A 24188-nucleotide genomic window follows, 5' to 3' on the forward strand; every position below is an offset into this window, starting at 1 on the left:
TGCAACTGAATGCAATCCTCTCCGCGGGTGGAGCGACTTTCTCTCGAGCGAACTGTGAAATCTACCGCTTTCTAATACCTCGCTGTATGTCTGCTGGGTGTGTGGGACTCTGAGCCTCTGAGGAGTCGCTGTACAATCATCCTCCTTTAGGATCTGACTTCGATTTGAAGAATATTTCTGAATCCGATGTACCTGAAAAACACTCCCCCGGCTCTGACAGACCGCGGGAAATTGTCGTTACTTCCTGTGCAATGAAGTCTTGGCGCGACATTACAGTTGTAAACAACAGGAGGACACATAACAATAGCACAACGAGTAAGTACACCCATTCACTGCTTGCTAATTGTTACTTTGTTTTTAATAATAAATGTCCGATGCATATTGCTACATTAGCATCCCTAACTTCTGAGCACTTTCTCCACTAACGGTACATTTAGTCCAACAAAATGCATGGTAGCAGTAAAGTTAGTACAGTGGTTTAACTTTTCCAAAGTTGACCACAAACATCAATAACCTTAAAAATGTGTTGCATAACCTAAATCAAGTGTACATTTCCTGTTGAGTTTGAAACAGAAAGATATTTACATCAATGCTAGCTTTAGCTCACAGTGTCAACGACCGATTAAAGCGATGGACAGACAGTTACAGATAAAGCAAACTACAGACAGGAAGGAGTGTTAGCTACTAACTTTCTCTCTGCCTAGCTGTTTTATGTAAAAGGCTTTGTTTTTATAAGTCTCCTTTGTCTGGACAGTAACGTTGTGAACAAAAGAGCTCTAGCTAACCTTTATCTAAACCAGGGCTCTCCAACACGTCGATCGCGAGCTACCGGTAGCTCGCGGGCAGCTTTTCAGTAGCTCGCCGCTCGATTATTGATTATAGCGTAGTAAGGTTGCTTATTGATTTTTCGGCCGCGGCTGGACAATAACGTTTTTTTATTTTAGAATTTTTTCTGTCACACGAATATCAAATGGTCGGTGACGCAGAGATCAAGGAACAGACGTGACAGCAGCACAGCGACAACACACACGGAGCAGTCTGCTTTCTCCACCAACACCAGTCCAGAACTAACAGCAGAATGACCCGCTCTGAATCAGGCCCTGTCGCTGCGCGTCAGAGACACACAGGGAGGGATTTGTGTTTTTTGAAAAACACTCGTTATCGTCATGTCAGGTTTTTGGTGGATTTAATCAAGTCTTGGATTGCAGAGTATGAATGTCCTCTTGCTATTTTCAGTTGATAAATACTTGTGTAAAGTTTGTGAAGGCAGGAGGAAAGCTTCCGCGATCACCGTCTCCTCTCCGTTCCTCCAAACCCCGCCCCCTCCCTGAAAATAATGAGTGACAGGCTGATAGTGACCCGATAGAAACTTTATTATTCACTTAATCACTGATTGAGATATGATGAAGCTAACTTAATCTCATACATTCATGGGATTTATGTAACAGTAAGACAGAGAATGTAAGTGTGCACCCACATGCACTATTTTTGTTTTTATAATGCTATTGTAAATACTCCTGCTGTTTTCAGACTCAAGTCCTGTGTGTGATGCATTCAAGACATTCAGTGTCTTTTTTTTAACAGAAGACTGTAGCTAGAAGCTGCAGCTAGACTGCAGAAGTATTAGTTTTTTGTTTTTGAGGATGGAACCATTTTCACACACAGATATAGGGAGGCTAGACCTATACAATTAATTTATTATGGTTTATAATTTAATGTCAAGACGAAGAAGAAGAAGAAAAAGATGGCTGAACAACTGTTCAGTGTCAATCCTGTGGAGATCTCCAAAATAATGTTCAGCTTAAGTCTCAGCAAAACTCACAACATTTCTGGAGCCTTGTAGACCCAGAAAACTATAAGAACATTCACCAAGCAGCACTGAAAATGTCTGCTTTATTTGGTTCTGTACATACCTTTGTGAAGCAGCTTTTTCTGACATGAATGAAATCTAAATACAGAACAAGACCAACTGATGAACATTTAAATGACTCTAATCTATGACTCCAGCATACACCTCTATGGTGGACTGCATGCAGTGCCATTCATCTCACTAACAAAAGAGTGAAATGCTTGTAAGGTGGTGATTAAGGACACTTATGTGAATGTTCAGTGATGTACTTATTATGTGGGCCATAATAATATGTGAGAAATCTTCGTTTTCTTGGACCTTATTTTTGATAAGCTTTAGGTATTGCAATTTCACACGTGTACAAAAGTATAGCTTAATTCAACTGATGAGGGCTATGTGAATAAATGTAAGCGATGTGATGCAAGTAGCTCTTGGCCACTTTCATTTTTTGAAAGTAGCTCTCAGATGAAGAAAGGTTGGAGACCCCTGATCTAAACCATGCTAACAGCACAATGGCTTACAGCCTCCTTTTGTCCACTACATATAATACCTAAAGTATGTTAACCTCATACTTTAGTGCATTTTTGAGTGAATATTATATGTAAGAGTGGGCTATATATACAGTGGTGTAACGTATTGAAGTATATTTACTGTCAGATTTTGGGTATGTTATGCTACTTTTTACTTCTACTCCATTACATTTTAGCCAACATAAATGTTACTAGTTACTTTTTATATTCACATTATAAGCTAATACAAAATATACATAAAGTAATACATTGACTATGATAATATTATATTATAGGTGAAGATATCCAGTAGCAGTATGTAAAGAAATATAAGTAGTAACAAGCTGTGATGAACACTTTAATGCATCAATAATCATAATCCAGTGTTTTAATATATATGATTCTGAAATTGGAAATTACACACAATAAGTATTTTTACTTTCAGTACTCCAAGTATATTTGATGCTAATACTTTTGTACTTGACAAATCAAATATAGCCATTAAGCAGTTTTCCTTATTTACTTTGCCTACAGTTACATCATATTTCCAAACCAGAGATAATAAAAACTAGCAGGGTAAAAATAATATGTTTACCCTGCTAGTTATGCTAGTTTGTATTTTCCATTGGAGCTGCAGTAACTCCTGAAGGTGTATGGTGTTAATTGGTGTGTGAGTGTGTGTGAATGAGCAGAATAGAACCTGATGGGGAGTTTGACACCCCCAGCCCCGCCATCAGTAAATGTATCTGGGTATGAGTAATGGTTGGCATGTGGTTTAAATGTTTTTTGACTGGTTGAAAGACTATAAAGGCAAGTCTATTTGCCATTATAGAACCAATATCATATTTTTCTACTCTAGCAACCTCCACAACTCTCACTGTGCAAGATGGGAGAATCCTGGCCACCTTTTCAAAGTTTTATCAGAGCCACTGAACAATTGACATGCTGACTTTAGCATTAGTGTAAAATTGGTGTCTACTCTAGAATTAATTAGGATTTAAATCAGTTCTAGTTTAATTGTTGTCTCGCCTCTGCCTTCAGTGTGCATTAGCCATTTGCTACAGGATCATTTTCAGCCTGTGTTTAGTGTGTTCTGGCTCATATTTATAGACTTTTTAATGATCTTTTTCAGGAACTGCTTAAGGAATAGAGACAAAGTGATAACTGGAAGAATGGATGACTTTGACATCAATGATGCCCCTGGCCGTAAGTTCAAAACAATACATTCACGCAAAGTTGCATTAACATTCATTTAATATTGTATTTGTGTAATATAATTAATCCTAGAAGTAATACTTATTTTAATAATATATATTATATATTATATATTATATATATATATATATATATATATATATATATTCCTTACAAGTTACCCCAGAAAGGGGTTTCTCTGCAATTGGTATTAAAACAATATTTGATATATTAACACCTTGATGTTAACACCAGATGAACATAACTGATGACATACATGCATGTTCATATCCCCAGTCTTTGTACATGATGACAATGAAGACTCTGTGGATATCTATGATGGCCTGGACCTCAGCTTTAACAACAACGCAGGTAAGAGTCTTGTTTGAAATAGATCTGCAATGCCCCAATATTATTATCACCAATAATATTGTAGTATCTAGTAGTGTTGTCACAATACCAACATTTTTGTTTCGATACCGATACCAAGTGAAGAATTGCTTTTTCGATACTTTTCTTAAAAAAGGGGAAACCGTCTTAAATGTCATTATTGTGCTTTATTTCAAACCTTGAAAAAGGTTTCAGTCATAACGCAAACTTTTGAACAATGAGAACAATAGATCAAATGAATGAAAGAAATGGCATTCAAGGTCAAATGACAAGTGTTATGATATTAGGGTCATGCCGAGTCAGATCTGTGTGTGCATGGTAGAGCGAGAGTGAGCGAGCGGTGGTATGTGTTTTGAAGTGAACGAAGCAGCAGCAAAATAGGTCTGTCGAGTGTCTTCAAAGTTCGATCTGTAACAAAGACCTTAATAAATGCAACGGCCTCCCAAAGAAGAGCTCGCCTGTCTGCCTTATTGAAAAGTGGGTTATTGAACCCGAAGTTTGTTGCTTCGGCCCTGGAAGACTGCAGAGAGTCACCCCCTGTTTTCCTCGACTATGCTCTGGGAGCCGACAGGAAAGTTTAACACAAGAATCTGTATTTTGAGTTTGTATAAAAAATGTGTATATCCTATATACACAATCAATGTGTCTGTTGATTGTGTATATAGGGTATACATATTTTATACATATTTTTATACATATCTGTATATTGTATAATTTTATATTCGGGATTGTTGGAAACGTCATTTCGATCTCTGTGTCTGTAAACACAAACTGAGTAAGATTGACATTAAAGTTGACCTTGACTTTGATTAACTAAAATAGCAGCATCATCTCAAACAACAAACACAGTCTCTTAAGCCCCTGACACACCAAGCCGATTTCGGCTGTCGATAGATGTCTCGCCGTCGATGAGCGTCCTGTCGCTCTACTCAGATTGGTGTGTCCCGCCCCGTCGTGTCTTTTCGGCCGTGCCGACACCTTCATGTTGTCACAACATGTTGAATCGGCCGTGGAGCCTGCGGAGGCTGTCTGCAAAATAAATCACTCTGATTGGCTGTTCAGCTTAGCTAAACACTATTTGCCTGAATGGGAGCAGTACAGTACTTAAAGTGGACCTATCATGCTATATTTAAATGATATATTGTAGGGCCATACCTATATAAGGTATATTTATACGTTTCTGTTTTCAAAATACCAAACAGATCATGCATTTTAGCCATGCCTCATTTCGCTCTATGTGCTGTTTGCTGTCTACGGGTCTGATTCTGCTGACCACGCCCCCCTGCAGGAGAGGGGAGACGTGCTCTGATCAGCTGCTGGGCTGTCAGAAGAGGGGGAGAAAAAGAGATCTCCGTCCTCCGTGTTTTATTATATAGAGTCGTTATTCATTTGTTTTTAAAGCTCAATAAATAACAAAGAAGACCTTTGACCGGCACTTTTCTAATTTTGTCCGGAAGATTTAAACTTTAACGGACATCTTGACCGGCGAAACAAACTGAAACTGAAACTCTGCCGCACGGTCCCCTCGTTCCTTGGAAGAGGCGGAGAGGTGGGTGTTTGTCATCTGCTGGTGGACTAACCGGAGAGAATTACAGTGCTTGCCTCGACGGGGAGGGATTGCATTGCAGCGGGAGCAAACGCTTGCCTCGGGGAGGGAGAAAAAAAGCCACAGCGGAGAATAAACAGAAGGGTAACCATGGTAACTATGGGCGGGAAGTCTTCTTCGCTGCTTTTGTGGCAGACTACAGCGCCACTTACAGGCCTGGCATATGTACTACAGCGTCTCCAGCGCTTTCGAACGGCAATGGCCGTGTCTGTCTCCTCCTGATTGGTGGAGTTGGCCCAATAGCCGTAGCGCCACTGTCCTGACGTCAGGACAGTGTTCAAATCTGGATCAGTTTTTATCAGATCCGTTGCAGCCCCTTTTTTAGAGATTTGGGTATGGAGGAAAATAGAGAGGGTTGTGTTTTCTGACACTTGGTGAGTTCCCTGGAACACCGGGGACACATATTCATGTATAAAAGACGTACATTTTGCATGATAGGTCCCCTTTAAGTAAATGTACTTTGTTACTGTCCACAATCTGCCTAGAAGTATTTTAATGTTGTAGCTGTTCATGTTTTAAAGATATACTGTTAGTAGGCTAGTTAAACCAATAATAATGCTAGGGCTGCAACTGACAGTTATGTAGGCACATTTTTATTTGTTCTTAACGCTGTGTGATTAAAAGAATAAACACAAATAGCAGGATAGGCACACGTATTTGCTATATCTTGCCCCACTGAAAAGGCACTGCACCGATACTGTTAACATATTGGCATAGTTCATCCCTGTGCTGCTTGGCTCGAGCTGTAGCATGTAGCTATTTGTTGTTTGTATATATCACGCAGTCTGTCTGCCTCTTTTGAATGACGAATACACACTACCGCCGCCTGCTGGTAAGGAGAGTTATTGCCACTCACGTACGCATGTACGTGCTACTTGGCCGGCGGCTGAAGTCTTTGCGGTGTGTTCCAGTGCGACTTTTTGGCCAAGACGCAGGAGACGTGAGGCGACACAACAGTCGTGTTCCGTTGGGACGTGCTCTGTGGTGTTTGCTTGGTGTGTCAGGCTGCAGGGGGTGGAAGCAGAGCGCTGAACACACACAGGAAATACGGCTCTTATTAAAACAATGTCATTCTTAAAGTACCGATACTAATGAAATGGAGGAATCGTAACGTTTTTAACGGCAGGGTATCGCGATACCTTTCTAGTATCAGTGCACCGTGCAACACTAGTATCTAGTACAGTACAGATTTGTTTGTCCGACACTGAGGCTTTTATAATTGATATGAATTGTCTTACTTTGGTTTATTGCAGTGAATCCATCTCCAAATGCTTCTCGGCTGAAAGAATCACTGGATCTTTATGAAGAGATCGTCACAGAGGAGCAGCAGAGCAGAGAGTCATCATACTCTGAGGTGAGGGGGCCGCTCATCCATGCTTTCTTTATTTCAGACGTGGTGACCAATGGAAATAATTCATTCTGGTTCCAACTTGATTTGGGCTAGTGGTCTCAAAGCTGCACGAAAGGTCAAGCAGATCAGTAATCTTAATACAAGCTCTACATGTCTGAGCTCCCACTTGTAACCCCTGACATTACATGTTGAACTGCTCTTCGTTTAAAAGGGGCTGCGTTGATGGGGACATGTTGTTCCAGGTACCTCTGATACAATTCAATAAGATCCAGGATTTCCACTTTGTGTAATGGATTCATAAGTTTGAAGATTTAAAAAAGCTGCACAAAGCATTGATAAAACAGTGTTCAAGTCAAAGAATCCTTACGATAATTATAAGATATTCTTTAATGATCCCAAAATGGGATTTTTTTAATTACGAAATTGCACATAGTTTGAAAAATAAAGAGTAGAAAATAAACATAAAATATCAATATCTCAAAATATAAAAAAAAAAAACGGAACTAAAAGTAAGATATATACAAGTCGACCGTGAAAGATAAAACATCTGTAGACTATCTGTGAAATAAACAATATGAAGGGCTATATTACAGATAACGCCATTTAAAAATATTATATTATTTACATTAAGTGTGCAACGAATGGCATATTAAATTAAATATGAACAAGAGTGTGAAGAAAAGTCTTGTTATGAGTTCTAAGTCCAGTTAAATAGATAAATAAATACATTGGCAAATGAAATGGCTAATCCAAGGTCAGAGTGTTTACCACTTCAACCCTCTGCCTCTTGACCCCTGCCAAGCCCACTCATGAGGGGCTGCATTTTACACATGCAAACGTTGTGTTGTTTAGCAGTAATGTGTGAAGTGTGGCTGAAAAGCAGCTACAATAGACTCCTCTCTGACCAACAGTCTGGTGCCAATTGTCAATTGTTTCATTATTCGGCGTCATGCAAAAGTGTGTGTTAAAGGAGCATACCAATAGAGTGGTGCAGTGACGCGTCCTAAAACCCGGAAGTAAGCTGCGCATGGGTACCTTCCGGTTCCCTCGACAAAAAAGCAATATAAGTACTGCGGTGTGAACGCGCCTATTAGGCGCGTTCACACCGCAGTACTTTTCCCACTTTAGTTCCGATATAGTTCCGAAATGTTGCGCTCACACCAAAAAAATCCGGAACTAAAATGAGTTAATGAGAACCTTCTTACCCCCTTTTCCGTCCCTGCTAGAGAGCAGGTGCTTTCGTGGGAGAAAAAGGTTCCCACGCCCCGTAAAACTATTTTCCTCGCTTTAGCATTATTAGCATTAGCCCAGCGCACAAACGTAGAGAGACTAACTTATGGCAACACAAAATAAAACATGGGAGTGGTGGAGATGAGGAGGTGTCGGCGTTCTGGCGATTTACTCGGAAGGCTTCAGTAGAAGCTGCTGGGAGTCCCAGCAGCTTCTACTGAAACCAGTCCCCAACTCCGGGGACTTCCGGCTGGGGACTCCGGGTGGCAGTATACGCTGTGAAGTTGTTTGCGGCCTGCCAGTAAACCCAAAGCAGAAGAAGAAGAAGTGACGTCAGCGGCTTCATTTGCCTAATCCACCCCCAGAAACGTATTCCGGTGTGAACGCGATCTGTACTTAGTTCATGAGAACTAAAGAGTTCTCATGAACTAAGTTCTGATGAACCTTTGTGGGAAAAGTACTGCGGTGTGAAAGCGCCTATTGCAATTTCTCCATAAATCTATTGATCATAAATCTATTGATCATAAATCTATCGATCATAAATCTATCGATTTAGATTTATGATTAGAAAATTCTAAAAGTAGGGAAGACATGTGGAGATTATCCGATTTGAACAAAACGTGATCCGTCTCTTAAATGTGTGTCAACCACAGACCTTATTTCCAGCTATTTTCCAAAATCCTATGAAGAAATTGCATTGCTTTTTTGTCGAGGGAACCGGAAGGAACCCATGCGCAGCTTACTTCCGGGCTTTAGGACGCGTCACTGCACCCAGAGTTCCCGTTAGCCGGTAATTACCGGACTATGACTGGTAAAATATGCTGAAGACCGGCAAATCTAAATCTCTCCGGTCAAAATGTCCGGTCAAAATAATTTCCCTTTAGCGCAATACCGCTTCAGTTGCGCCACTTATGTGACAGACAAGAAGAGTATGTGACAGGCAAGAATAGTCAATTCTAATGTCTAACATTGAATGTGGAGAAAGAGATGTCCTGTATGGGTTGATTGTGCGTTGATCTGTTGGTAATGCCTCGGGGTTCCGGTGGGCATGTAAACAAATGCATAATGCTGCGCTATACTTTGTGGCCTCACCCGGTTGCATAGCGACACTTTTAGTGTTTTTAGTTTAGGTGTCTTTTAATAAGCAGGTAGTCATATCATTAGCTAGAACTAGCTAGATCTGATCGATATGGACATAAACGCGAGTGAAGTCTAATCTGACGGGAGAGAGAGATCGGCTGCTGCTGACGAGTCGACACGCAGCTCTGCATGATCACATGCAGCGGTGAGCAGAGCAAAACACACTTCAGGTTAGAACATCACACGTAGCTATTTGAATTACCTCTCAAACTACCTGAACTAGTTATAGATATGTTTAGTTTTACTGTCGGGTCACTCATTACTGGATCCGCGAGCTGCATGATACTGGCGGGCTGTCAGGAGAAGGAGAGAGCGCTCCGTTTATTATTCCCGTGTTATTGTAAATTACTGTACACTTTTGAATAATGTAGTTAATCTACTATAATTAGTTTGTTTAATATCGAATCATATCAATTTGTTTTAAAGAAGACCTTTGACCGGCACTTTTCTACTTTTGTCCGGAAGATTTCAACTTTAACGGACATGTTGACCGGCGAAAAAATATTCTAACGGGAACTCTGACTGCACCACTCTATAGAATATCCCCATGTTTTGAGATGCAGAGTGATGCTGTCAGATTGCCAACTGTCTCTATCTTTTCCTTTGTTTGCAGCTCAAGTCCAGATTCCAGGCAGCTCAGAACCAGATCAGAGAGTTGCGCAGGAGGGTGGAGCAGATGGAGATCCAGGTCGGTTGTTATCCTTTTTTTTCAGCTATTTTAAAAATGTGGTTTTGTTTGGTTGAATATGATTGCGCTTGACACAGAAGTCTGAAAAACAAATAATTATATAATAAGACTTATTCTACTAGTTGTTTGCTTTGTATCTTCAGCTTTTATTGGTTGAATATTTTTATTAAATTCAATATAATAGGATTTCTTTTGGCATAAATAGAACCGGGACAATATTGCCAAAGCATAATTTCCCTTCTTTATTTCCTAGGTTGTATTGAAAATGTATAATATGCGCTGCCATTCACCAGAATACAGCAATTCATGCATACACAGGACTTGGACTGATTTATTAACCGATTTCTTCATAGTGTCACTACTGCATTCATATTATTCCAGTAATTAGTTGATAACTTTACCTCCACAAAAGTTTCATCAGCACTAACATGATGTGTAACTTCTGTCTCTCTTTGAAACAGAACACAGGGTTGAACACTGAGAACGGCCGTCTGAAAAAGAACATTTGTGCACTTTTACAAACAGCCAGACAGGAGGTGATACGAAAAGATGCTGAGATCCAGAGGCTGAACCAATTGTGAGTCATTGTTTTAAATGAACTGTTAGGTTCACTGTTTGTGTTTTAATATGTCTGTTTTTAAAGCACTCGCTGGAGCAGTAACTATAAATCTCGTTGTATTCTGTACAATGACAATAAAAAGCTTTTGAATTTTGAGGTCTTTATAGATCTGGATTACAAAGCCTCAAAGCTGTAGGTCTCGTCTAGGTTTGTGTGAATGTTAATGGTCTGCCCCTCCAGAAGGAGTTTCCTCCCTGTGTTCCCTCCAGAGTGAGTTTCTCTCACACCTCCATTGGACTCCTGTGTTAACTTCCGTAACATATATGACATCACTATGTAAAACTCACACTTCTATTGGCAAGCGCTGCAACACATCGTACGTGATAGGCTAAGGGGCGGGACATCTCTAAGGGGTTGACCAATCACAACAGAGCCGGCCAGCTAACCAATCAGAGCAGACTGGGCTCTGGTTTCAGACAGAGGGTGAAAAGAGGTGCTGCAGCACAGGCAGTATGAGAAAGATAAAGAGCTTTTTGAACATTAAAGCATAGAGACATGTAGAGACACTACATACTGATATACACCTGAACATCAGCAGGAGAGGACTCTTTAAAGTAGAGACACTACATACTGATATACACCTGAACATCAGCAGGAGAGGACTCTTTAAAGTAGAGACACTACATACTGATATACACCTGAACATCAGCAGGAGAGGACTCTTTAAAGTAGAGACACTACATACTGATATACACCTGAACATCAGCAGGAGAGGACTCTTTAAAGTAGAGACACTACATACTGATATACACCTGAACATCAGCAGGAGAGGACTCTTTAAAGTAGAGACACTACATACGGATATACACCTGAACATCAGCAGGAGAGGACTCTTTAAAGTAGAGACACTACATACTGATATACACCTGGACATCAGCAGGAGAGGACTCTTTAAAGTAGAGACACTACATACTGATATACACCTGAACATCAGCAGGAGAGGACTCTTTAAAGTAGAGACACTACATACTGATATACACCTGAACATCAGCAGGAGAGGACTCTTTAAAGTAGAGACACTACATACTGATATACACCTGAACATCAGCAGGAGAGGACTCTTTAAAGTAGAGACACTACATACTGATATACACCTGAACATCAGCAGGAGAGGACTCTTTAAAGTAGAGACACTACATACTGATATACACCTGAACATCAGCAGGAGAGGACTCTTTAAAGTAGAGACACTACATACTGATATACACCTGAACATCAGCAGGAGAGGACTCTTTAAAGTAGAGACACTACATACTGATATACACCTGAACATCAGCAGGAGAGGACTCTTTAAAGTAGAGACACTACATACTGATATACATCTGAACATCAGCAGGAGAGGACTCTTTAAAGTAGAGACACTACATACTGATATACACCTGAACATCAGCAGGAGAGGACTCTTTAAAGTAGAGACACTACATACTGATATACACCTGAACATCAGCAGGAGAGGACTCTTTAAAGTAGAGACACTACATACTGATATACACCTGAACATCAGCAGGAGGGGACTCTTTAAAGTAGAGACACTACATACTGATATACACCTGAACATCAGCAGGAGAGGACTCTTTAAAGTAGAGACACTACATACTGATATACACCTGAACATCAGCAGGAGAGGACTCTTTAAAGTAGAGACACTACATACTGATATACACCTGAACATCAGCAGGAGAGGACTCTTTAAAGTAGAGACACTACATACTGATATACACCTGAACATCAGCAGGAGAGGACTCTTTAAAGTAGAGACACTACATACTGATATACACCTGAACATCGGCAGGAGAGGACTCTTTAAAGTAGAGACACTACATACTGATATACACCTGAACATCAGCAGGAGGGGACTCTTTAAAGTAGAGACACTACATACTGATATACACCTGAACATCAGCAGGAGAGGACTCTTTAAAGTAGAGACACTACATACTGATATACACCTGAACATCAGCAGGAGAGGACTCTTTAAAGTAGAGACACTACATACTGATATACACCTGAACATCAGCAGGAGAGGACTCTTTAAAGTAGAGACACTACATACTGATATACACCTGCACATCAGCAGGAGAGGACTCTTTAAAGTAGAGACACTACATACTGATATACACCTGAACATCAGCAGGATGGGACTCTTTAAAGTAGAGACACTACATACTGATATACACCTGAACATCAGCAGGAGAGGACTCTTTAACTCTGTTTTCAGAAGACAAACATCTCTCTACTGATTGGATTAATGTAAAATGATTTATACTTTTCTTCCGCAGGTCAGTCAAAGGTCACCATCATCAACAATCTCACAGGAATGATATCCGGGATCAAATTTCCTCCAGTCAGACATCCACAGGCAGCTCCAAGAGTAGGCCGCCTCGTCCTCCGCACCCCAGTCTTCAGCCTCCTCGTCCTCCACCCTCCAGTCTTCAGCTTCCTCATCCTCCACCCTCCAGTCTTCAGCCGCCTCGTCCTCCATCCTCCAGTCTTCAGCCGCCTCCTCCTCCACCCTCCAGTCTTCAGCCGCCTCCTCCTCCACCCTCCAATCTTCAGCTGCCGCCTCCTCCTCCGCCCCCCAGTCTTCATCCTCCTCGTCCTCCACCCTCCAGTCTTCAGCCTACTCGTCCTCCACCCTCCAGTCTTCAGCCGCCTCCTCCTCCACCCTTCAATCTTCAGCCGCCTCCTCCTCCGACCCCCAGTTTTCAGCCTCCTCGTCCTCCACCCTCCAGTCTTCAGCCGCCTCCTCCTCCACCCTCCAGTTTTCAGCCGCCTCCTCCTCCACCCTCCAGTCTTCAGCCGCCTCCTCCTCCACCCTCCAGTCTTCAGCCGCCTCCTCCTCCGCCCCCCAGTCTTTCACCACTGCCTCCTCCCTCATCCATTCCTCATCCCCCTCTTCCACCTCTACCAGCTGTACATCCCAGCGAGGATCAGCCTCCAGGCGGTTCTCCTCCACCCAACAGGAAAGAAAGTGATAGCTCTACTTATCAGCCCAGTGGATCCAGCAAGAAATCCAGCTGCAGCTCATCCTCCCAAGATAGAAGGTCAGACAAACACAAGTCCAAGCACAGAGAGGAAAAATGTCCAAGCCTGAAACTATCTGACTCAACAGAAAAGAGACATCGAAGTGGTTCAGATCCCAACAGGGACAGCTCTGCCCCCGACAAAAACAGGTCTCACAAAGACTCAGGACGAAGACATGGGCACCACAGATCAGACAGGGCCAAAAGCCCTCCACTAGTGAGTGCAATTACCTGTGATGACAAGAAAGGAAGAGGTCGTGAAAGGAGAAAAGATACAGCCAAAACATCAGACTCTGAACGTATCGCAGCTCACAGCTCTAAAGAGGGCCACAGTCGAGATCATAAAATAAATAAGACTACTGATGAGAGAAGAAATTCAGACTCAAGGGACCGGAAAAAGTCCTCTTCAAACCAACCTCCAGAGCGCAGTGAGTCCTCCAAAGAACGGGGAGGGGATAGATCGTCAAAGGATTGTCAGAAGAAGAAGGATAGACGACATGAAAATAAAATCAGCAGAACACTTAAGAGGAGCATTCCGACAGAGACGGGCAGAGAATGTGAGAATGTGAGATCAGACCAAGGTAAAGTGGAGGTCATTAGTCAGGAAAGTCAAGAAAAGACACACGAGGCCTTAAAGACATCATCCGAAAAACCAAGTGTCACAGAGAAAGGCTCTGGGGAGGAAAACAGTCCTAACAGGAAACTGTGTTTCATGGAAACATTGAATCTAACCCTTTCACCAATCAAGAAGCCGCTCACGCCCTTCACCCAGGGCGACCCCACACCAGTGAACAAGGAAGTTGAAAACTCACCAGATGATGAGAGTTCACAGCCTGACATCGAGGACATGTGTGTGATCGATGAAGTAAACAGCAGTGAACTAGAAACAGGGTTGGAAGATTTTGCAGAACCATCTTTAGATTCCCCGAAAACCCCTCGTGCCAAAAAGATACATAAGACTTGTGATGATCCAAAAGATGTCCAGGAAAAGTACCGACACCAGAGTGAAAGTCCTGCAGCTGATCAGCAACTTGAAGACAATGTATCGCAAACCTCCTCAGCTCATAGCCAACTGCCAGAAACCGAGAGGAACCTCCCAGCAACTTCACCAGAGAGCACTTCTTTAAAAGCAGCAGATGTTTCAGGAAAACGGGAGAACAAAATCAAGTTGGTGTCACATACCCAGAAACACAGTTGTGGCCCTGTGTGGCCCGTGGAGGCTGCAAATAAACGACACACAGGCCATTCTTCTTCACAAAGAATACCTCCTATTGTAGACGCCATTGATTCAAGTGAAGAACTGAAGTGTATATCTCCTAAATCTGCACTACAGAAAAGCCTCCCTGTGGATTCAGTCGGAGAAGATGAAGCTTCTTCTCCCACAACGGAAAATCTTGAAGCTGTAGAAGTTCCTGACAAAGCCTTCCATGAAGTTTCTCCCATAATTCTACCTCAGGACAGTCAGCAACGGCTGTGTCCTCCTGATTCCCTTCCCAAGAAAGATGCTTGTTGTGATGTTCCTAAAAGTGCTGTATCCAGTACAATAACCCTTGAATCACTTCCACAAGAAGGGCTAAGTCTACCTGAGGCCATTTTCGTTTTAACACAGCGAAACGAAGACAGCAGTGACAGCAGTAGCGTCGCCGCTGAGCCCAGCTCCTCCACTGGGCCCAGCTCCTCCACTGGCTGCATCGCCGTGGCCAGAGTCAGCAGCACCACAGAGGAGCCTGCGGGGCCACAGAGCCACAGCCACCTGTTCACACCAAAGAAGATCTTCTCTCCTGCGAAGAGTCGTGACAATAAAGTGCAGCCTTCCAGTTCGATGCCATTACTCCACGATGAGGACTCCATGATGCACACACTGAGCAATCTGAAGACAATCCCTGATGCCATAAGCCCTCTGAGGAGCCCCATCAGGATCACCAAGAGGAACCACATCCACCTTCTCAGCAAGCCAGGGCATGTCAAGAGCCTTCAGAAAGGTAAGATTGGCCTGATAAAAAAAAAAAAAAATATGTCACTTTAAATCTTACATACATTTTTATATGAATGTCGCATTATGTTTGTTCATAATTTTTTAGGCCTGTTGCCATGTGGTGCTGATATTTTTTTTTAATGATTGTTATCCTGATTGTCCATCCTGTATGTATGTGGGTGAAATATAATAATTATCTCGACAGATCCTTTAAACCAAATAAAATTATTTACTCAAGATGCCAAAAAGTCTTACTGGGAATAGTATAAATACCCCAAGAGATGTAATCATACTAAAGTCTATAGCGATTTCACACCGGAGTACTTTTCCCCGTACTTTTCCCGTTTAGTTCCGTTAGTGCCTGGAATTTTGCGTTCACACCAAAAAGAGAACTTAGTTCAGAGAACTTTTACCCCCATTTGTAGTGCCTGCTAGAGAGGTGGGACTATCCTGGGGAGAAAAAAGTACCAATTTCTGATTGGCTGGGCGAATTGCAAACCACGCCCCGTAAAACTGAAAAGTATTTTGAAGCCGCCATTGTATTTGCTGGCATTAGCATTATTAGCATTAGCATTAGCCCCGCGCACCAACGGAGAGAGAATAACTTATGGCAACACAAAAAAAAACATGGGAGTGGTGGAGTGATGAGGAGGTGTCGGCGTTCTGGCGTTTTACTCGGAAGGCTTCAGTAGACTTCCGGCCGGGGACTTCGGGTGGCAGTATACGCCGTGAAGTTCTTTGCGGCCTGCCAGTAAACCCAAAGCAGAAGAAGAAGTGACGTCAGCGGCTTCATTTGCGTAATCTTCCCTCAGGGAACTTATTCCGGTGTGAACGCGATCGGCTCTTAGTTCCATGGGGGTACTAAGTGCTGGGAACTAAGTACGGCAAAGTACTTGGTGTGAAAGCGGCTTATGTAAACCATCAAAATTCCATTTTTTTGTTATTTGCATAAAAAAGATTTCAGCCTCTAAGCTATTTTTAGGAAGTTGAACAGATCATAATACCCTCTCCAAAAAATATTTAATATTTCTGTCAAAACATCAGTTTAAAAAAATATTTGTTCAAGTTATAATCCAAAAACTAAATTTTAAAAGATTACATTTGAACACATCATATAGAGTTATAATTTACCTTTAAAATCATTGTTACTCATTTGTGAATAGAGCTTGAACACCTCATACTGTAGGTCAATGATTCTGTTAGTTGTTAGCCTTCTTATTTAGCTAACGGCTAACATTAACTAGCTATCTTTTTGCATTAATATAATGCATCAATAGCATATTTTTACTTAATATAAGTCGATAATGACAGCAATGTGAGTCCAAAATTCTGTGTTTGTTCCCCAACTGGAATATTACATGATCTACGTTTGTTTGTTTTAGGATGGACATTTTAATTGTACTGATTTGAAAGCAACCCATAAAACCTTATCCTAAATATGTTGTAGAAGAGCGTGGAACATGGTATGTGGGCACACTTGGGATTTTACAGACCTTACCAAAGCCGTTTTTTTAAGTTAGCAAACCGTCTTCAGTGTTTCCCCTAGGATGGAGTTATAGCAGCGGTGCTAAGGCACACGGGTCCAGCTAAATGTGAGCGCGGTGAATTTTTGAGCGTGCGAAGTGCGCCCCGCCAATATGTTTCTATTGGGGCAATTCCACCATGGCGCGGAGCGCGGTTTAAGCGTGCCGTGTCGTGCCGGGCCCGTTTTTGGTTGCGCTTCCACTAGGCCTAGTTCCGGCCCGGGGCCACTTTTTCACCTCTTTTCTGGCCCGACAAAATCGTGGTTCTATCGGGGCCAACAAACAGGGCTGAGTCGGGCTGAGTTTGCTAAACTAGAGAGAGAGAATCGCTGGCAAGGGGGCTACAACTACAACAAGATGGACATATTTGACCGTGATTTAATTGTAATACACGTTTCAAAATGATGCCGAAGTAACAACATACTGATACCGGTTAGTAAAAACCATGAATTAATGCTTTGTCAAGTCTGCAGACAGACGGCAGGTGAAAAACCTTTTAAAATGCGTGTGTTCTAAATGGAGATTGGCTAAGCTAACTCAATATATGCTCCGACCGTCCACACTCACAACAACGGCCTATACAGACATAAATGAACCAGCGACTGTATTCGCCATGACACAGGCAGTCTGTGGTTTGTACTTGTTTAACTTTTGTCTAGTTTCTGAACAGATATGAGGAGCTGTGAGCTTGAGTGCTAACAGCTAACGGCTGTGTTGTTTTTCTGGGGTTCTCATTGAAGATGACGTCACGGCTCCGCCTACACTGCGTTACTATAGTAACTACCCCAGTTCCTAAACTGTAATGGAAGCGCAGCATGAAGTGAGCAGGCCCTAACAAGGCCCAACGCGGCCTAGCAGTACCGAGCGAGGCCGAGGCCGACCGTGTGGTGGAAATGCGCCATATGTGTCTGCCAGCACAAGAAAGGTTCTTGAGGCCTAGTACATACAGTGGCAATGTCTCAAGATCTAGCAAAATACACCTTTATTGAACATACAGTAACACAAATACTACAAATCCACATAACAAACAATCAAAAATCAAAAAAGGTCGCCATTTATTATTATTTAATAAAAAAAAATGTAAAGCCGCTGCTATTTGTATATAGGGGAAACACTGGTGTTACTTGATCTTTATACATGATTTCTATTCATGTTGTCAAATTCAAAATCTTACTGCAGATGATGGTGTCATGATTAAGTGTTGATTTCCCCTTTTGCAAAGCCTGTTGCTAAATAAATCTGTAGTTTGACACAACATTTGAACAGGATCAGTTAAAAATTCTTTGATTTCTTCCACTACGTTAAAATAGTATTTTCTACTGTGTACCAAAGGCTGGAACTGGAACTTAAAATAACGTCAGCACTGATCGAGGTTTTCTTACTCGTCAAAGTGGTCATTACCAGTCTGCCAGAGCACATACTGTGTTCCCTTTAGATCTCTATTCTAACCTCTTTCCTACTCTTGTTTCTTCTTTGTTTTCTTTTGTTTTCTGGAGACAGTTTAACCAGCATGAATCCAAAGTGTTGTGCTTTCCACAAATATAAAATGTTTTCATCAAATATCGCAACTGATTGATGAAAACATTTTGTTTTTCTGGCCATAGCTGATGTTAAATTGACCGGACTTCTTTCTGTGGATTGATATGACTGAACAGCAGTTGACTGCTATAAAATAGACTTCTCATACTCCTTACTTCTCAGTTAATAGTACCGCACCTCATGAATACAAGATAAATATCCTTTATTTATACGGACCTTGTTACACAATCAATATTTATGAGTTGCTATAATATGAACTATTTGCTTTCTCTCTCCGTGCAGACTTCTCCAGCACAGCTGTCGCTGAATCCTCAAAGAAGTTGGACGTAAACAAAGAAAACAAATATCCGGGTTCTCCTGCAAACCATGACACGCAGAGCTCTGTGGACAAGGTGTCCGACCCGCCTTCAAGTGTCTCTGACACCGACTTGGAGGAAGGGGAGATATTAAGCGAGAGTGAAGAGGCGGCTACAGGTTCTCCTGCTCCTGCAAACAAGAAGTCAGCAAAGTCCACGCGACCAGTCAGAAGCAAAGCAAGTCCTCAGTCTGTGTTAAAGAGGAAAGCTGACGAAAGCTGTGTTATATCCAAAAAAGTCATAGAAACAGTAGGTGTTTCAACACGAAGTCCGAAGAGTCGCTTTAAAACAGTTTGTCCCGCAGCAACCAAAGCTTCTTTTTCCACCGTAGAGGAAGTGATGGAGACGTTCAAGGTGGTCCGTGCTGAGATCCGAAAGAAGTACATGAAACTCCACAAAACCTTTCCCAAGAAGAGCTTCTATGGAGTGATGGAGAACTTCCAGGAGTCTTTTTTAGAATTTGTAGAGGGTGCTCATTTGGGTCAGATATGCAGTCAGGCAGTGGAGCTGAAATCCAACATGAAGACATTAATTACATCTGTGTTTAGCAAACTGTCGAATAATGGTATTGTGAAACGCATCTTCGAACAGCAGGCAGTGGATCTGAAGCAGAGGCTGTGGGACTTTGTAAATGTCCAAGTTGACTTCTTGTTCAAGGACATTCACTCGACACTGAAAAGCCTGTGCAACCAAAGAGCTCAGGCTGAGGACAAGAAGCCCGCTGGAAATAAGAAAGGATCCGAACAGCCCCCTGTTAAGAAGCAATGTCACCAACTGGACGCACAATCGTCTCCCACCAGCTTCAATCGAATCATGCCCTCTCCTGTGGTGCCTTACAGAACAGGCCTTGGAAGCAGAGGCAAAGATATCAGAATCACACAAGAGGGAAAAGACAGCAGTGTTCACCCACATCCAACACGTACACAAACTGTCTCCATCTACTGTCCTCCCAAAAATATTCCTTCAACTCCAGAGAAAAGTAGCATATCTTCTTTGTTAGTCCCTCCCAACGGTTCTATGCTGGACAAAACTGACTTTGAGCTTCTCACAGAACAGCAAGCCTCCAGTTTAACATTCAACCTAGTGAGGGACTCTCAGATGGGAGAGATCTTCAAGTGTCTCTTGCAGGGATCCGACTTGCTGGAAAGCAGCGGCGTCACCGGAGACAACACAGTGTGGTCCCTCAGCACACCGAGAAAGGACGGAGAAAGACTCCTCAGCATCACTACTCCAACTAAATATGACTCTCCATCTAAGCTGCTCTCCCCGAACAAATTTGGAACTCCCTCGAAACTTATCGCAACGTGGTCCAGCCTTTCACCTCGCAAGATGTCCTCTCCACACTCCAAAGGTCGGATCCACCTGAATCCAGCTCTGTTCGACGAGAGTTGCATGTTAGAGGTGCCGTCAGATAGTCGATCTTCACATAGGTCCTATTCCATTCTGGCTGAAGACCTGGCGGTGTCCCTCACCATCCCATCGCCTCTCAAGTCCGACGGCCACCTCAGCTTCCTGCAGCCATCCAGCATGCGCCGCATGTCCACTCCGGAGAGCGTCATCAGCGCTCACATCAGCGAGGACGCTCTGCTGGAGGAGGAGGACGCGTCGGAGCAGGACATTCATCTCGCCCTGGACACCGACAACTCCAGCTGCGATTCCAGCTGCAGCGACGTGCTCGCCACCCCTTTCCTCTTCAAGTCAGACCTACCCATGCAAGCGCTGGTGATGGAGAAATCCAACGATCATTTCATCGTGAAGATCCGTCCTGCGACATCGGGCGCCGATACCACAATCACTGAAGACAGCTTCAGTCACACCCTAATAGAAGAAGACCAGCAACACATCCAAGAGGATGTGGAAACTAAAGACGGTCAAGAAATGGCAATTTTGTCAGACAAATCCTGGAATCATACTCCTTCAAATGCCTCATCTGAGAACAGTCCATCTGGGATCTGTCAGGCCAACACCAAAGCAGATATCCATCCCTCTCAAGAGGAGAGCTTAACACTAACAAAAGATTCATACCACAAAAAAGACTTTCCTCCACAAGATCCATTGGAGGATTCACAGAAACTGTCAGAGAAGAATCGGACTAAAGCCACTCCTTCAGACAGCTTTCAAAAAGGTGCTCAAAGCTCTGAGCACTTCTCCGGACACATCAACCAGGCAACCAGCAGAGAGGAGATCTCACTCACTGCTGATGATGAATCAAATCAAACCCACCACGGAGAAAAATCCATGACAACGCAACAAAGTCCCTCGAAAGCTCTTTCCTCCAAGTCTCAGAATAAGACGAGATGCTCTGAAACCGTGCTGTCGGATCACAGCTCCCCTGCTCGAAGCTCTGAAACAAATCAAGGAAGCCAAGAGTCTGCATCACATGTGTCCGACTCTGGGACAGAAGCGACAGAGGAGTCGGAGAGAAGTCTCACCATTGCAGAGGAAACTCCAGAGAAAGGCCGAAGAGATCTCAACAGGGGTAGAAAACGAAAGAAGCACCAGGAGAAATCAAAAGCCAAGCGGCTCAGGAAGCAGGACGAGGAAAGCTCAGAGGAGATGGAGTCTCTCTGCAAGACTGATGACGGAGAATCCAGAGCCTCCCCCGCAGCGCTGTCCCCCAACAGCCTCTATGCCAAGAACGTGGTCAGGAAGAGGGGCGAGGTGGTGGTGGCATGGACCAGGTCAGTAGTTGCTTCTGTATTGTGTCTCTCCCCTCTCCCAAGAGTTAGTGATTCAGAGATTCAATATCATTTGAATGTCCTCATTATTTGTGCCTTGCCATTTTGACCAATCCTGGCAATATTTCCGAAACATTTCAAAATCATGCTTATCACAAGCCTTTTCTGCCTTCAAAACGTCAATACAGACTCACAGATGAATAGTTATATGAAGCATAAGATGTACATTTATGTATGTACTGTGTTGGAGTTTACCCTGCTGAACAAAACGTGTAAGCATAAACGTTTGTTGACAGAGATTATTTTCTACATTATTATGCAAAATCTTGCAATGCTAAATTCGAGGTCGCGCTACGAAAAAACGTCATCCCCATATTAAATCCATTTACTTTTGATCTTTTTAAGTATATTTTTATACTACTTCCGCAAGCATTACTTGAATACTATCAGCATCACAGTTTGATTGTCACATTATGCACTGAAAAAACTGAAACGTTTACTTTAAAGTGGACCTATCATGCTATATTTGAATAATATAGTGTAGGACCATACCTATATAAGGCATATTTATACTTTTTTTTTTTCAAAATACCAAACAGATCATGCATTTTAGCCATGCCTCATTTTGCTCAATTTGACCATTTATAGATCTGTTTGTGCAAGGGCTGATTCTTTGAGAACAGCACCATCTAGAGGCCTGGCATATGTACTACAGCGTCTCCAGCGCTTTCGAACGGCAATGGCCGTGGCGGTCTCCTCCTGATTGGTGGAGTTGGCCCAATAGCCGTAGCGCCACCGTCCTGACGTCAGGACAGTGTTCAAATCTGGATCAGTTTTGATCAGATCCGTTGCAGCCCCTTTTTTAGAGATTTGGGTATGGAGGAAAATAGAGAGGGTTGTGTTTTCTGACACTTGGTGAGTTCCCTGGAACACCGGGGACACATATTCATGTATACAAGACATACAAAAGTGCATTTTGCATGATAGGTCCCCTTTAAGTAAAAGTATTATGTCAACATAATGATAATATCAGCAGAGCATTAATATTACGTTTTAATAAATAATATTAGGTTCAACTTTATATTATTGCTTTCAATTAACATATTACAGTTATGGGAAATGTGTTGGTATAACACACTTTATTAAAGTTGCAGTGCCTCTGAGAAAGATACTCATCACCTGTGTTCTGCTTCTTCCAGAGATGAAGATCGAGCGATCCTCATCGCGCTGCAGACAAAAGGAGCTTCACGAGAGACTTTCTCTGTGTTGTCTGAGAAGCTCAATAAGCCATCAGCGCAGGTGAGTTCGTCTGTTGTTTTGTGTCATGTGATATGACTGCAGGAAGTGATGATTGAGCAAACAATAACTGTTATCTGTTTTCCTGTTATCAGATTGCCAACAGATTTAACCAGCTCATGAAGCTTTTTAAGAAGCAGGAGAAGATGGAGCCTTGATCCCTCTGACTGTAATCGCAATGATTCTTCATACTGTGTTACCAACAACGGCACTGACCAAATGGGGGGTCGTTACAAGTCCCTGTGGGGGGGGAAGTTGTGAATCCCACCACTATCTGCAAATTCTGGATATTGAAGTGGACAAAAAGGATTCTTCCTCAGCACAATGGACAAGATAGATTGATGTGAACGGCCAATAGAAATAAAGTCTTTATCAGATGTACTGTTTCTGATGCACTTTTTGCTTTTTATGAATCCACACTAGTTCATCATCAGATCTGGGTGGTGTCTGGTCATATCACTTTGTCGTAAGTGCAGCCCGGAACTCGCTATCCTTTCTCTGCCTTTGCAGATGTGATACATTGCCAAAATGGTATTCTAGTTCATCAGTTCATCTGGCATCTACTCCTATGTTTCTCTCAGTACAGTGAGGAAAAACTGCCTTCAGACTAAGCCACCTTCAGGCTCCAGTGCGAGTACGCTCAGATGTTACTGAATGAAGTGACAGTTTTAGTCCCTGAAGGTATGGACGCTCACTGGAAACTACTCGAAGCATCACCCATCAGGAGACCGAGCTGTGTGACTCATAGGTTGGGTCTTTTATCAGAAGACTGAATGTGATACTTATGATCTTATTTTTATGTGTGAGGGGGAGTGATTGAAATGTTTGAAGGTTGAATGTCCAACTCATGTACAGGACAGTATTGTTAATCTCTGTTAATACACATTTTATCTGTTTGTTTGATTTATTATATTACTTTTAAACAGAGTGGAATGCAATATTGTGAGTAGTTCTTTACTAAAAATAAAGTTTTATTTATTCATGCTGATGTCTGTTTATTCCTGAAACATTTGAACAAAACCAAATCAAATAATTGTGGTAAATCGATAAAAAGATGATCATCTATGCCAGTTGGTGCCAGTGGGGTTCCCCCTGTGTTTCTCTGTTCTAATCATGAAGTGGGCCACAGTCTGGAATCCAGGCCAGCGCCTCAGGGTCTGTAACTGTAACCAGTGTCAGGAAACATCGTGCTACAATATATTCTGCATACTGTCTATATCCA

General features: G+C 42.4%; 1 protein-coding gene across 1 annotated transcript; it reads left to right on the top strand.

Moving 5' to 3' along the window:
* casp8ap2 (caspase 8 associated protein 2) lies at positions 1 to 23954 on the top strand. The gene is made up of 10 exons (XM_034150550.1): positions 1 to 315; positions 3491 to 3564; positions 3850 to 3924; positions 6802 to 6902; positions 9883 to 9957; positions 10419 to 10534; positions 12856 to 15581; positions 18919 to 21673; positions 22870 to 22969; positions 23062 to 23954. The coding sequence occupies exons 2-10, from the start codon at positions 3531 to 3533 to the stop codon at positions 23122 to 23124; spliced, it is 6045 nt and encodes a 2014-aa protein (XP_034006441.1). The 5' UTR covers positions 1 to 315; positions 3491 to 3530; the 3' UTR covers positions 23125 to 23954.
* Positions 23955 to 24188: the final 234 nt, after the last annotated feature.

This window comes from Trematomus bernacchii, unplaced genomic scaffold (genome assembly GCF_902827165.1).
Source record: "Trematomus bernacchii unplaced genomic scaffold, fTreBer1.1, whole genome shotgun sequence".
Classification (NCBI taxonomy): domain Eukaryota; kingdom Metazoa; phylum Chordata; class Actinopteri; order Perciformes; family Nototheniidae; genus Trematomus; species Trematomus bernacchii.